Genomic DNA, 14,291 nt, shown 5'->3' on the forward strand with positions numbered 1-14,291 from the left:
GTCGGGGGGAAGTAAATTGCTGCTGTACCACTGCAGCCACATTGAGGTCAAGATTAACAAATGCTTATTTCAAATGTCTAGTTTTTCAAGATCAGCCCAGGTAAATTGTTTATTTGGGCTTAATGTCATTTATAAATGTAATGTTACTACGATGCTTCTTTTATGGAAAACTATCTTTCTATTGAACTTGAAGCGTATAATGTGTGTAATGTCTGCACTTACGTGTGTTTCTTTAGCATTATTAATTAGATATATTGTAGTGTAGCGTTGAAAATTAGTGCATGTAGATGATGTTGTGTGGTAAATGTGTAGTAATGCATTAGTTGATCGGTGGCAGGTAAAGTGGACCGTTCACCCAACGACAGTTTTGGGCTAGTTACTCAAATAATGTAATATATTACTCCTTTCAAAAGTAATATTGCTACTTTACTTATTACTTAATAGTAATTAGTTACATTACGTTTTCTTCACAAGTTGTAACTGTGTATCTTCCACATAAAATTCTTCTTGAATGTTACTAATAACATATTTCTTCCTCATAATTTGACCAAAATCCACATTGGATCGCAGTCAGAAGTTATTACTAACACTCAATAGTGATTGATCGTGCCATTCAACAGAAGTGTTGTATTAATCTCATTAACTGTCATGTGTAGCTTGAGGTATTTTTTCCGTTACCCATATATACGATTATATTTTGTTATGTATTTTATCAAATCACATAAGTTTGTAAGAAACTGTTTAATTTCCCAAAAATATATTTTAATTATAGTAATATAAAGTACATGTTGATCAGGGGGATGTGGGTGGGAGGTAATGTCAGATTAAAGTACAGCCACAACTTACACAGCAGTGTTCAGATCATCTTTTTTTTTCCTGACAAATCAATATAATGCGATATTTCTATCTGCTGAATGTAAGCTTTTCTATAGTCCAAGCTTGCCTGCAGCACTGGGGGCATCACATGCACGTGCGAGTCGTGAGAATTAGGAAAATAAATCTAGGAATTATTTGATTGTTAGATTTTAAATCAGCAGGGTTGAGACATCAAAAGTAACTAAGCTCAGACGATAAATTTTTACTTGAACTATAAGTTATTGCGAACTGATTGTGTTTGGTCATTGAAAAAGTCAGCTTTCATTTCATAAATTGCTTTCTCTTTTCCCCCATAAGCAATGGGCGACCTTTGCAAGATCCTGGTTCCTAATAGACGCAAGGATGCAGCCTCCTGGAAAGATCGCCTCTATGTGTTCAGTGCATCTTCAAGGAAAGCATAAACCCATTTACCATCCACTGAGTGAGTAAACATGTTTACTAAGCCAACCGAAGGCCTTTCTATTCATTCCCCACCTCATGCAGAGCATGACAGCATTGATTCATTATCATGAATTGACTGGGAATGTGAAGTAGCCGAATGGCCACAAGATGGAAGTAAACGACCACTGTTTAAATATTGGCTGTGTTGCTCTGTGTAACCAAAGCATGAAGTTCAATGCATTTTGTATATGTAAAAAACGCCTTTATTTTAGTTGACACTATCCCATTATGTGTACTATGCTGTTTCTGTATTTTGTAAATGGGATATTGCATATTGTATTTTGTGTTTATGTTTAGGACTTCTGTCTTAAAAGCACAGACCATCTGTAATGGTAATTCATGTAACATCTAACATGAAAGGCAGAATATTTAATAAAAATTTTAAAATTGCAAGAGTAAACATGCTGCAAAATCATTCTCCAAAGCTGCGATCAGGATTTATTTGTTTAAATTCCTGACAGGAATTACAGTTCTTCCCTTGATCTGAATGTGAAAAGCTGCTAGTGTGGCAGCTAATTCCAGAGAGATGTAAGGTGTCATGACTTCTGACTCCGACAGGCTCTGGAATTGATACATTAGTCTGGATCTGCACGCTGTATGTGCCTGCAGCTCACTCGCAGACCATGCTGATGGTGCTTCCTTCCTGAGACATGCTGGGAGTTTTTAATGAAACTCTCACTCTCTGATAGATGAATGAGCATAACAGGCCAAGAGATGAAAATTCAGCGCTGTGCAGTTATTCTGCCAGGCAGCAAAGTCAGAGAAAGGAGGGGCCGTGTTTCCATTTACTGGCTTTGAAGGAATGGATATTTTTGGCTAGGATTTTTTCAGTTGTTCAGTTAAACCTGTGTGTAAATGTTTAATCATAAATTCAGTGTTATATTAGATTCATCTAGCCTTTGTTTTTCCATTTAATCTTCAACAACATTGATGTTCACATTCAGAGAGAAATAGCGTATTGACAGATGGAGTATGTGTGTGTGTGTGTGTGTGTGTGTATACTTTTAGAGTTTCATCCCTCTATCTGATGTGAGCATAAGTATTGGAACAGTTGCCTCACAGGTCTTTCTAAGTGATCAGCTGTGTCCTGTTGCATTAATTCTTCAGATATTAAAAGCAGGGAATGTGTCGTATCAGTTATATCCATTACTTCTGCATTCTGAATCTTGCATTCGGTGATGACACACAAACCAGGATGAAGATGAAGGAGCTGACTTTGAGAGAAAAGCAAGCAATTTGGATGCTAAAAGAATACAGGAAGTCAATTAGAGCTATAGCAAAAACAAAGGGTATGTTTTTGCTATAGCAACCAACAACGACCTGATAAGGGAAAAGAAATGGAAAGTCTTAGATTGCCCAAGTCAATCTCCAGATTTAAATCCGATTGAACATGAATTTCACCAACTGAAGAGGAGAGTAAAGGCAGAAACTCCCCAAAACAAGCAACAAGTGGAATTGGCTGCATTAAAGGCTGGGAAAAGCATTTGAAAGGATGAGACCAAGAGTCTGGTGATGTCTATGGGTCACAGACTCACTGCTGTGATTGTGTGCAAGGGATCTGCAACTAAATAATAGCTTTTAATCTTTTATATCTGCCTTATGTTCAACTGTCCCAATACTTATGCTCACATCAATGAGTGGGATGAACTCTAAAAGTGCTGTTCTTTTTATTTGGTCAAACATGTATGTGTTGAAACGGCTAATAATAAAATGTGGCATTCTGTAGTTTTGTCTCATATTCATCGTTTAATCATATTTGCAAATGTCTTGACTCCACAGCCAACAGAGCAATTTTGTCTTCACTGTTCCAATACTTATGGAGGGCAGTGTGTGTGTGTGTTTGTATATAGTCGCCTCATTTGGAATTATTGGCAAATAAATATATTAATTCTACTATGGCTGTCACAAGCTGATAGATAGATGGTTTGAAATGTTAATAGATTCATCGCCAATGCATTTGAACCTACTTATTATTATTATTATTATTATTATTATATTTATTATTATTAATGTTAATTGTATTATTAATTACAAAATGTTAATAATAATAATTGAATATGTATACATTATATAATTACAATATTTTTAGTTAATAATAATGATAATAATTAAGTATAATTATTATTATCATTATTAGTAGTAGTAGTAGTATTAGCAATATTATTATTATTAATTAGAACAGTGGTATGCAAGTTGTTTTTTTAGTAGTAATTGCAGTAAAAAAATGCAGTATTAAGAATAATGAATGAAGAAATAAATTAAGAACAGTGGATGTTTAATTATTGTCTGTCCACTGTATTTATTATTATTAATCACATAATGTATTTTTTATTTTCATTATTTTCTTATATGTAAGAATTTTTGTTTTATATACATGTATACTGTATGTGTATTGTTTGTTTGATGTAATATATACATAAGTATAATACATTTTGTAATAAAAAACATTTAATATTAATTTATGTATATCTTTAGATTACATGTTTACATTATTATTATTATTATTATTATTACTTCTTCCAAGTAATTGTTGAAGAAAACAGTCATAAAAATGCAGAATTAACAAGAAATAAATGTATTAAGAGAAGTAGATGTTATCTTTTTTTTTTTTAGCATTTTTGTTTGGAGAATAGTAATTATTGACACATAAATCCTCAGCAGGGAGTAATGTCAAGAGTTCAAGCTGAATGTGCACATTTATCATGTACATATACATGTCTTGTTCCCAGGTGATATTGGAGACCATGTGGTGGTCATGAACACCAGACACATTGCCTTCTCTGGAAATAAATGGGAACAGAAAGTGTATTCGTCTCACACTGGGTAAACCGAGCTCTCTCCTTCCACATTCTAGCTCAACTGAGGACAGAGAACATGCTTTTTATAGTCTTTCATTTATGCGCTGTTCTTGCCTGTGTTTTCTTTGTGCTGACAAAGAGCGAAAAAGAAAAAGGAAATCTAAGATCCGAACCACATGATTTACAATATACATGGTGCATGTAATAGAAACAATATGCTGCTTTCCAAAATGTTTAGAATGTGAATTATAGGTCTGATTTGAAAAACTAAAGACCTGCTTTTACATCTCACAGCTACCCTGGCTCATTCAAACAGCTCACGGCAGCCCAAATGCACAAAAAAGACCCAACAGCTGTGAGTATCCGTCTTTAAATTTGGCTTTTGAACTGGACATTTCTCTGTGACAAATTCAATTTTGCAGTGATTTCTACAATAAAAGCGTCCCCACGTCACTCACAACCTTGCCACTGGTTCAAACCTGTTCATAATTTGAGTCAAATTGCCTTGCACCTTGGAGGGAGGTAAAAACTGACTTCATTTATTAATTTATGTAAATTATGCCCAAATGTTATTTTATAATTTGAGATAGTGGAAGTTGCAGAGCAAAATATTCCCTCACAATCAGCATGCCACACATTTGAATAATAAATGCAGCGCAGACCCCATATTGCCCATTTCTCCACCAGTCTTTCAGTGCTTATCTGTCTTACTATTTTCCCAGTCTGTCCTTCACCGAACTAAGAAATTGTTTTCTCTCTCAGCGTCAGAAAGATTTTAAAGTGCTCTTTCAAGGCTCAAACATTTAGACATTATTAAAACAGCAGTCTTTCCTAGCCTGTCTGCTTCCAATATACACCTCTACAAGTGTCACCTGTCGCTGAAGCTCCTGGATTGAAAAACACCCTCTCTTGTCTCTCTCTCTCAGCCTGTGCTGTGAATCACACCCTCATGTTTTTGGAGAATTGCAAATACCAGGCAGCTCAGATAATAGAAACAGCTTTAAGTCTTCTCATTATATTCTTGTGTTGGATTAGGATGGCACTCGATGAAGCAGAAGTGCTATAGATATGGAATATATTAGGAAGAATAATTTTTTGTGTATGTATGTGTGTGTGTGTGTGGGGTGCTATTCCAAGTCAGAACTGTGGTTATCACACGTTTCTGACACATGCAGGTGAGAAAAGTTCTTGTGATAGTGTCATACTCTAGTGTATTAGTTTATTTAAGAAGGAAAGCCTGAAATTAATAGAAAAATAATTTTTCACCACTGAAGTGGGGAAATTCAAGCTTCAAGCTTATTTGTACCCAATACAAAGGTATAGTTCACCCAAAAATGGAACGGTAAAGTAAAGCAAGATAAACCATTACTCAATTTACCCAGGGTTTAGAATGATGAGTTCAAGTGTTTCTTTCTTTGTTCCACTTCATTTATAGTGAGATGCCGACTGCATATCCCTACTCTCTCTGCTGTTGTTCATCTCCTTAAAGTAACCTTGACCATTACGTTCCACAGTGACAGTCAGAGCCCATCCATAGTCCAGGCACGTAAGCAGCTGACCCTGAATTGGTTTTCTTCTGTGGGATGCAACTGAAGAAGTATAATTCTGTGTAGGTGCTGCACAGTGGCCCAGAGAAACGCCAGCTCAGATTCATCCCGTGCCACCCTCCACCCTCTCCAGCATTCTGCTCATTCTCTGTCATTAACAAGATGAATGCTCGACTTGGGCTGAGTTATTCCAGTCGAGGGGGGAATGTATCTGGGATAATTGTGGATAATGATCAGAGGAAGGTGACAGTGGTGAAGAGCGATCACCCCCTCAGACAGCTTTCATCCATCAAACATCTACCAGTCAGAGGAGAGAGAAAAAATCACTGATTAATGTCCTGATGAAAGAATGATGGAGTTGGGTTGGTGTTTGGTGGATGGCTGGATGACGGGTCAAAAATGGACACTTGCGTATTCATGTGCTGTGGTGTAAGCAAAGGCACTGATATTTATTATTTAAATTGTTACCAGTGGAGTGACCGCATATGCTTAGTATATATTTGAATTTTAAATTTGACAGGGACATGATTGGCTTTTACTTTTTGGTTGTGTAGAAATAACACACCACAGACACTTTTTCCACCCTTTTTATGTAAATAATAATAATAAAACTATAAAAATAACATTATTAATGTTAAATGAATGTTGTTTTTAAATTATAAATTAATTTAAATAATTGTAAATTTCTTTTTTTTAAATCATCATAATATTTTATATATATATGTGTGTGTAATAACATGTATAATTACTTTATTTGTTTAGGATTTATTTATTTTAAGAATGAAAAAGCAGAAATTTCGCCAAGTTTCCTTTAGAGAGAGATTGACTCAATTTGTGGCCAAATCTCTGGCCTGTTTTTTTTTTACTCAACAGATCATTAAACTGGCTGTGTACGGGATGCTTCCCAAAAACCTCACCAGAAGGACCATGATGCAACGGCTTCACCTCTTCCCAGATGATGTAAGCTCTCGGTTGATGCTCTGATTTATGTTCATTGACGCGCTGTCCAAAGCTTGACATGTTTGGAAAGGAGAAATGTGTCAGTGTGTTTGAGGAATGTTTCAGTGGAGGATGGGATGGATCCGATTAAGAAGCTACATAATACAGTACTACAGCTGCATAAATAGTAAAACTATAAAATTACATGATGGTAATTACTCTACTGCGCAGTCACGTCATAATTCATCCACATGAAACCATTTGATAAATAAATGTTTAAATACAAAATAATTTTTTTGTAGTATTATCTCTGGAAATCAGATGTGAATTTTCGTTAATTGCCAACATTTTAGTTACAGAGTTACAGAATCCCAGTGGACGGTTAGACAGGATCCAGTCAGACACATGTCTCTGATCACAGTTCTGCAGTAATGTTTTGTCACAGCAGTGTGTGTTCAATAATACAACCATACAAATCATTGTGTTCCATTTTAGATTCTTCCTGAGGACATTCTGAAGAACCTGACAGAGGAGCTTCCTCAACCCAGAGAGATTCCTCTCAAGCTCAGCGAGTACACACAGGAGGAGCGGGAAGCTTTCCCCATGCTCTGGACCCCGTGAGTTTGTTTTTTCCTGTTTCTTTCTCTTTTTTTTTTGTAATCTTTCTTAGCCCCTTTGTTCCTGCTCTACCATATATCCTCCATGCTTCTGAAGAGCATGAATCAGATTTAGAGCATACCTGAGCTGTCGTCCTGTGCGGATGGTCTTCTGAGGGAGAGAGAGGGTGACCGGCAGTGTGGTCGTAAAGAACTGTTTAATAATCCATCTGTGAAGCTGCACCTTTCTGGATGGCTGCTTTGCTGGTCCCCACACTGCAGACATCCAATCAGATTTATGAGAGCTGAGTCACCGGCTCGGAGGCCAGCCAATCACAGTTGGGAACTTTGTTTTGCACACTATTTTTTATTTTATTTTTAGCTACTTTTCTGATAATAAAGTGGACTGGCAGTTTATTTCTTTAGAGTAGTGTTTTCCAACTTTTTTGCATTTTGGACCACTTCAGCCCAATAAACAGTGTTAAAGCCCCTCTTTATTGACACCGGTATTATTTTGGATATCTTTCATTTTTGTGTGTTATATGTAAATATTATGAAAACTGAATTATATATTCACTACAATTCAAAAACTTTGTTTGCAAAAAATGTATACTTTTATTCAGCAAGGATGCATTGTATTCATCAGTACAGTGGCATTAGATATTTATATTCCAATAAATGCTGTTCATTTGTTTCATAATTTAGATTATCAAGATTATTATTATTATATTCAGATTATCAAGTAGCAGTACATGTTTCAGCATTGATATTAAAAAATAAATGTTGAAAAGTTCAGTTGAAATTAAGAAAAGTTGAGCTCCAAATCAGCATACTGGAATGAAAACTTATTGAAGGCTTTTAAAAAATCAGCTTTGCCATTAAAAATCAATTACATTTTAAGAAATATTACAATAGAAAAGAATAAATGTAAACTGTAATAATATTTCACAATATTACCGTTTTTACTGCATATATGATCAAATAAATGCAGCCTTGAGCATTAGAGACGTTTTTCAAAAACATAAAAAAAACGTACTGAACCTAAGCTTTTGATCAATAGTTTTTATATATATATATATATATATATATATATATATATATACAATGTCAAAACAAAGTTTTAAAAACTATCTAGATCAAGTACCCTCTGTGCTACATGTTGTACACATGACAAAAACACTTGTTTTAGAGGTCAAGTGTTGTGTATGACATGCATGCCTCCTGAGATACTTTTTCTGCCTTGTTTGGCAGCACACATGAGATCCTCCAAGATATTTCATATCACTTGAGATTATTACCACTGCTGTCCTGCTGCTAAACGCCTCATGAATCTTTTACATCTATGCAGACTGTCCAGCAACTATAGTCAATAAAGTTTCCTATCTTGAGTATTTAATTGACACAGCACATCTCCCCCGGCCTATATTACTTCTGGACTTAATAGACAAAAGTTGTGGCATAGGAGCACTTTTTTTTTCTTAAACAAAAAAAGTAAATAAATAAATTCTCAGCATCCCAGCATTTTTAATGCAGGGTTTGTATTTGTTTTCCGAATTATAACATATGACCGATAAGAGCATTGCTCTTCCTGTGACCTTTAATGAACCTTTCTGTGCATGGCACAGGTGACTGATGAATTCATTATAATCAATATCATACAAGTGTGGTTAGATGACTCTCGAGGTATGAAATTAAATGGCTTTATAGGTGCTGTAGAAGATATTGAGAACTGCAATCTTACTGTGGGAGGTATAAAAAGATGATAAGAGTCAGAAGGTGTGGTGCGGCCCGGGGCTGCTGTGAGGAGCTTTCAATTGTCTCGCTTCAGCTCAAGGAGATTTACCCTCTCTCATATTCTGTAGATTTGATATTACTTTAGTGTTAAATCACTGAATGCTGAAAGGCAAGTGACACTCTTCCTCGGTTGGATTTAAAGGTAAACAGTGTTACAGCATTTCAAAGGCAGTTTGTTGTGCCAAAAGATGCACACAGGAAATTTATATGTAGTTTTACTCGCTAAGGAAAGGCAAAGTGCTATTACTCTTCAAAGTGACTTGTTATTTTCACCTGGCAAAGGATGAGTGACAATAAAATGTTCAAATATATATTCCCTTCCTGTTAGAAACAGTCATTTGGCTCATTTATGCACATTATTTGATAGTTAGCAGCTGTGTCTCTAACCTCTAACCACCAAAGCAGCTCTTTTGCCTTGGTTTGAGCAATAGCCAAGTAAAACATTCTTTTAAGAACACTATGGTACATGTGGGCAGTGGAGAACTTGAATCCTCGTTTCTTCAGTCTGTTAAATATGTACGGTATACCTTGTCTTCAGTGTACTTCAGTAATATTTTCCAGGATCTGTGAATCAGTACTCAAAACCGTATTAGATAACGTATTGTATAATATTCATTCTTAATAATGAATAAAGTCTTCATGTTAAATTCAAGCTCATGGTTTACGGGGAAGGGAATCATAAACTACTGAATTAATTTAGGTTCTGATTCAAGAATTTTTGTTCCGTAGAAGTTCTGTTAACGAATCCACTAGTACTTTTCAGGAATAAATATTTGGAAAAAAATGGAATTGAAGTCTATTGACTGTTTTAATAATAAGCTTAAAACAATTTGTTAAAAAAAGGTGTTTATCGTTGTTTCGATACCATTTATCCTACATTGTGTTTTGTGGCTGATCGTGCTCCAGTCCAGGCAGCTGTTATTTGAGGTTCTAGATCAAAAGTATGTGTGGTTGCTCTTTGTGGTTAGTGTGGGGTCGCTGTGTGATGCCCAGAGTTCATATTCCTCTCAAACAAACACTGAGGCAACCAACTGTGTCTCTTTATGCCTATATGGCTGGTTTTATTTGTTGTCCCCATTGTATTATTTCACACAAGCCGATTCCTCCTGAGGAGCCACATGGAGCGTGTAATTAAAACATATCGGCGGGAAGGAGACGACAATGTGATAATGAGACAGGCAGATCTCCTGTAATTAAATTGGAGTAAAGCAACGTGATGTTTGTTTGGTAACATTTGATTGGCTGATAAGCTGGTGAGTCAAAACATCTTTTTCCTCAACAGTCTGACCACAGCTGTAGTAAATATGAAATTAAAAAGATTGTAAATTTGACTTGCTTCAGCATTTATAGGGCATTAACTGGCTGGCAGTTTGATGTGTCCCTAGGCTCGAAGGTTTTGAGATGCATTGCTTTATTTAATGTGGCTGAACTACAGCTCTTCTCTTCTGTGCCAAGAGATCTGAGAGTTTAACCTTATTTCACCCCTCATGCGTCTCTCTCTTTCTGCATACACTGTCTCTTATGATTACAGAGCAATATGCAAATCTTAAAAAAACTAAATCATGTCATTTACATATGTCAGAATTAAATGCACAGCTGACGATGACTCAGCCATTTGATTTAAGTGTCATGTTGAGGTTATTATTTTAAGTGCTTGTAAATGCCCGCTGACACTAAGAACAATGGCTGTATAAAGTTTTTCAAAAATACAAAAACAAAGTATACTTTGGCCTTGGTTTTTTTAAAGTTGAACCTTCTACTCGACACATGCATCTTTAAACCTGGTGCTGATGTGCAAGTCATGGCATAATTTAACAATTTAAAAGCAGTGTTGATTAGTGTGTGCAACAGTGGCTCTTCATTTACACAGAATTAAAGTCTAACCTGATATTACCTAAAACATTACCTTGATTCTTTTGCTGCCTTGTAAGTACCAGTATTTCCTTCAGGAAATGTAAATCCGCTTGGTTTCATTCTCTTGTAATAGAGTTGCTCTAATGAGAAACTTGGCTCCCAGCATGCAATTGGCTTTTTGGTCTGTAGAGTTCAGTCAACAGTGAGATGTCGTCTGAAAATAATGAAAGCTTCCATTATTGTTGCACTCTTGGAAATGATTTAACTGCTGAATTAGGTGGCATGGTAATGGCTAGTTTACATGAATTACAAGGACTTTCAGTCTTAACACCTTACAATAAGTTCAGCTTGAAACGGAGTTTCTAATTGATTATTGATCTCAGCTGATCTGTTTAAGGTTGTGAATTTGTATGTATGTATGTGTGCAACATGTCTTCCATCATAATCTGGCATCTATAGTAGAAATGCAACGCATTCTCACAGTCGCAGAATGCCTGCATTCATTTGAAATACCAGTAGTTGACATTTAGAATGTATTTATTAACTCAATCAGGTCCTTGTTTGAATCCCAATCTCTAGATTTGCCAGTTGTTTTACCACAGTACAGCACAAATATGCTGTTTTGTATGTATGCCAGTGCCTCTACGGCACAAACGTGAGTCTGAGATCTCAGATCTTTGTTTCTCAGACAGTGTTTGCCATGTATTATTTAAATACCTAGAAAAGCAATCCTCTCAGGTCTGTCTCTAAATGATGGAAATGTTTAAAGATTCTGAGATGTTAGATCAATCTTGCCTTATTTTTGTAGGTTAAATTTTAATTTGTAGGACTTGATGTAATTCATTCTTTTTACTTCATGTAACTCTGAACTGATAGTGTCATGAAAAGATGCTTTTACTAACTCATCTTGGCTTATGTTTTAAATTTTGCAATGAATTTTAATGTAGTGTTTAATTTTTAAATACAATTGTTAGTAAAAATGTTGGATAATCACTTATGTATGTGAATGTAGAGACATGAAAGTGGCAAATAATCATGTTAAAAAAAATTTAACATCATGTTAAAACTGAAGGCTGGCAGGCTAGTAGTTAAGAGTCTGAAAGTACCAGACGGAACCTATTTATAAAATATCTGAAGTTATATATAGCCTAAATTCACAGACATATTCCTTTTTTTCATTATGATTCAAACTGCGAAATGCCCTTCAGTGTTGGACATGGTAATATCAGCAGTGATCACATGCCATCCTGAGGCAGTGCTTACGATGGTGACAAGGTGACACTGTTGTCATGGTGATGGATGTGTCTCTGAGTGAGACCCTTAATGTGGGTCAGTGTCATTACTCTGCGGGCCCCTGGGCCCCTGACCCCTCTGTCCCTCTTTGGGTCCGTCTCTGGCTAGACAGTGACAAGGTCTTGAATTTTTAACCTTGAGATGAAATTTCCTCAGTAGCAGATGGCATACATGTGACATCATGGATACACTACTGTTCAAAGGTTTGTGGTCAGTAAGATTTGTTCAGTGTTTTTGGAAGTTTCTTTTACTAACCTAAGCTGCATTTATTTGACCAAAACAGTAAAAGTTGTAATATTGTGAAGTTTTTTGTATGAGCAGCCAATGAGCTTACTCCTCAACATTCAAATACTTGACTAGTGCTTGCTGTAGCAGTTGCAGTGCGCTTCAGTGTCCTTGGTGAATAAATGCATTTATTAAAAAAATTACTGACCCCAAACTTTTCTACAGCAGTGTTATTATTTTTTTACAGTTTCTAACCCACTGTAACTATAACGCTGAAGTTTTAATTAATTGTTTTAATTAATTATAAATGAGAGGAAGCACTATAGGGATGTCATGTCAAATTATGCATCGTCTCTCTGCTGACATTCTTAAATTGCTCTTACATGAAGTGAGCACAATATGGGTGTAGTAGTCTAAGCAGGGAAACTTTTTAATTAAAATTTAAACGAATCACTATATTCATTGATTTAATAGTTTTTTTGCTTCCAGGTTCAAAGTCCGAGGTGCAACTAACAGCTTTACAAAACTGCCTACCCTCAGTTTAACTATGATAATGTATTTGTTAACTACAATTTGTTCAAATCAGTCTGGAAGGTTTAAGTTCCTGTTGGTCGTTAACATCCATTTCAATAAGATGCCGCAATAGTGTGCTTGAATATTGATTTCACTTTTCTGTCTATTGTGTGTTCACAGGCCAGAAGACTACAGGATGAAATGACCGTTATAAAGCAGTTTCCCAGATCTTGCGTTTAAGTCGGTCCAGGAGTTTGAGACTTGGAAATGTTTGTCTTTTTTAATATATTGTAAATGTCTCAAAATTATGAAAATAAACCGTAAATTTGTCAACTTTTGGTTATGTTTGATATTTAAGCATAAACGCATACCTAATAGAGATGAATTTCTGGATAATGTGTATTTATCTAAACCTCAGCCAAGGTAGAGAGGTAGTCGGACAGCGTTTAGTGTTGACTGTAGTAATGGAGCTCAGATTCTTTGGCCTTTGCTTGTCTAGCAAATGGCTTTAGCAGCCTCTCTGAAGCCTGATCCAGCTCTAATTCAACTGCTGCTTCAGTCTTAATTAACTTCATATGGCTCTATAAACTCTTTCTGATGCTACTTTGGCCTTTTGTCTGCTTAACTCATTGTGTTGGGATGGAAATGAAACGCCCTTGTTAGTCACTGCTGCCTTTTGCGATGTTGGCACAGTCACATTTCTTTTTTTTATGTAAAGGTAAAATTGAGTTTGCTTGTAAAATGTGATTTTATGAAGAAGGAACTTCAGAGCATGTTCCATTATTTGAGCTCATTAACCAAACATGGTTATTAAACAGAGAATCTGTTGTTTTAAATGTGAAATTAAATTTTAAAACCATTTTGGGTGACCAGTTAGCACACAGAACAGAAAACCACAAGGGCCAGACGAGACATCATCTCGAGTCATTGTTGCAGTACGGTTTTATTGGTTACAAAAACAAATAATAAAGTAAAAATAAATTACTTTGTAGATTCAAAGGTCTGGTGAGGAGTCTTTCCATTGGCACCCGCTTTCATTCTGAAAGGACAGTAGACCACAGGCCTAACTCTAACTATTCAGGTCTCTTTCACAGTGAGCAGACCCATTGGAAGCAGGACCATGGAGACACGAAAGGATGCCATGCTGAGATCTTCTTTTATACAAAAACACTTAGAGAGCTTTCACTGCATCCCCTGCATGACACTTCATCTCACAAGACCATATGTAAAGGACGTTCACATAAATGTGTGATAATACGATTACAATCCCGACAAAATGTGTGGTGTTACACATGGTGTTACTGTGAAGTACTGTACCAGTGAAAAATTAGGTGATTAGGTTTGGTTCATTAATGTATTTTTAAGTGTGATTTAAGAATTCAGTTTCTCATAAATAACTGCTAGTGATAAGAACA

At 35.8% G+C, this 14,291-nt stretch overlaps 1 protein-coding gene across 1 annotated transcript; it reads left to right on the forward strand.

Moving 5' to 3' along the window:
• The first annotated feature begins 4 nt into the window (after window positions 1-4).
• Window positions 5-13,872, forward strand: mrpl13 (mitochondrial ribosomal protein L13). The gene is made up of 7 exons (XM_079445626.1): window positions 5-100; window positions 1,174-1,297; window positions 4,047-4,140; window positions 4,410-4,470; window positions 6,536-6,622; window positions 7,097-7,218; window positions 13,057-13,872. Exons 1-7 carry the CDS (start codon window positions 74-76, stop codon window positions 13,079-13,081), a joined length of 540 nt encoding a protein of 179 aa, XP_079301752.1. The 5' UTR covers window positions 5-73; the 3' UTR covers window positions 13,082-13,872.
• The last annotated feature ends 419 nt before the right edge of the window (window positions 13,873-14,291 follow it).

The sequence above is a fragment of the Barbus barbus genome, assembly GCF_936440315.1.
Source record: "Barbus barbus genome assembly, chromosome: 21".
Lineage (NCBI taxonomy): Eukaryota > Metazoa > Chordata > Actinopteri > Cypriniformes > Cyprinidae > Barbus > Barbus barbus.

Coding starts and splice junctions, on each gene's coding strand:
- mrpl13 (XM_079445626.1), top strand. CDS start 74: ATGTCTAGTTTTTCAAGATCAGCCCAG. Junction 4,141..4,409: donor GTGTATTCGTCTCACACTGG/GTAAACCGAGCT, acceptor TACATCTCACAG/CTACCCTGGCTCATTCAAAC. Junction 4,471..6,535: donor ACAAAAAAGACCCAACAGCT/GTGAGTATCCGT, acceptor TTTACTCAACAG/ATCATTAAACTGGCTGTGTA.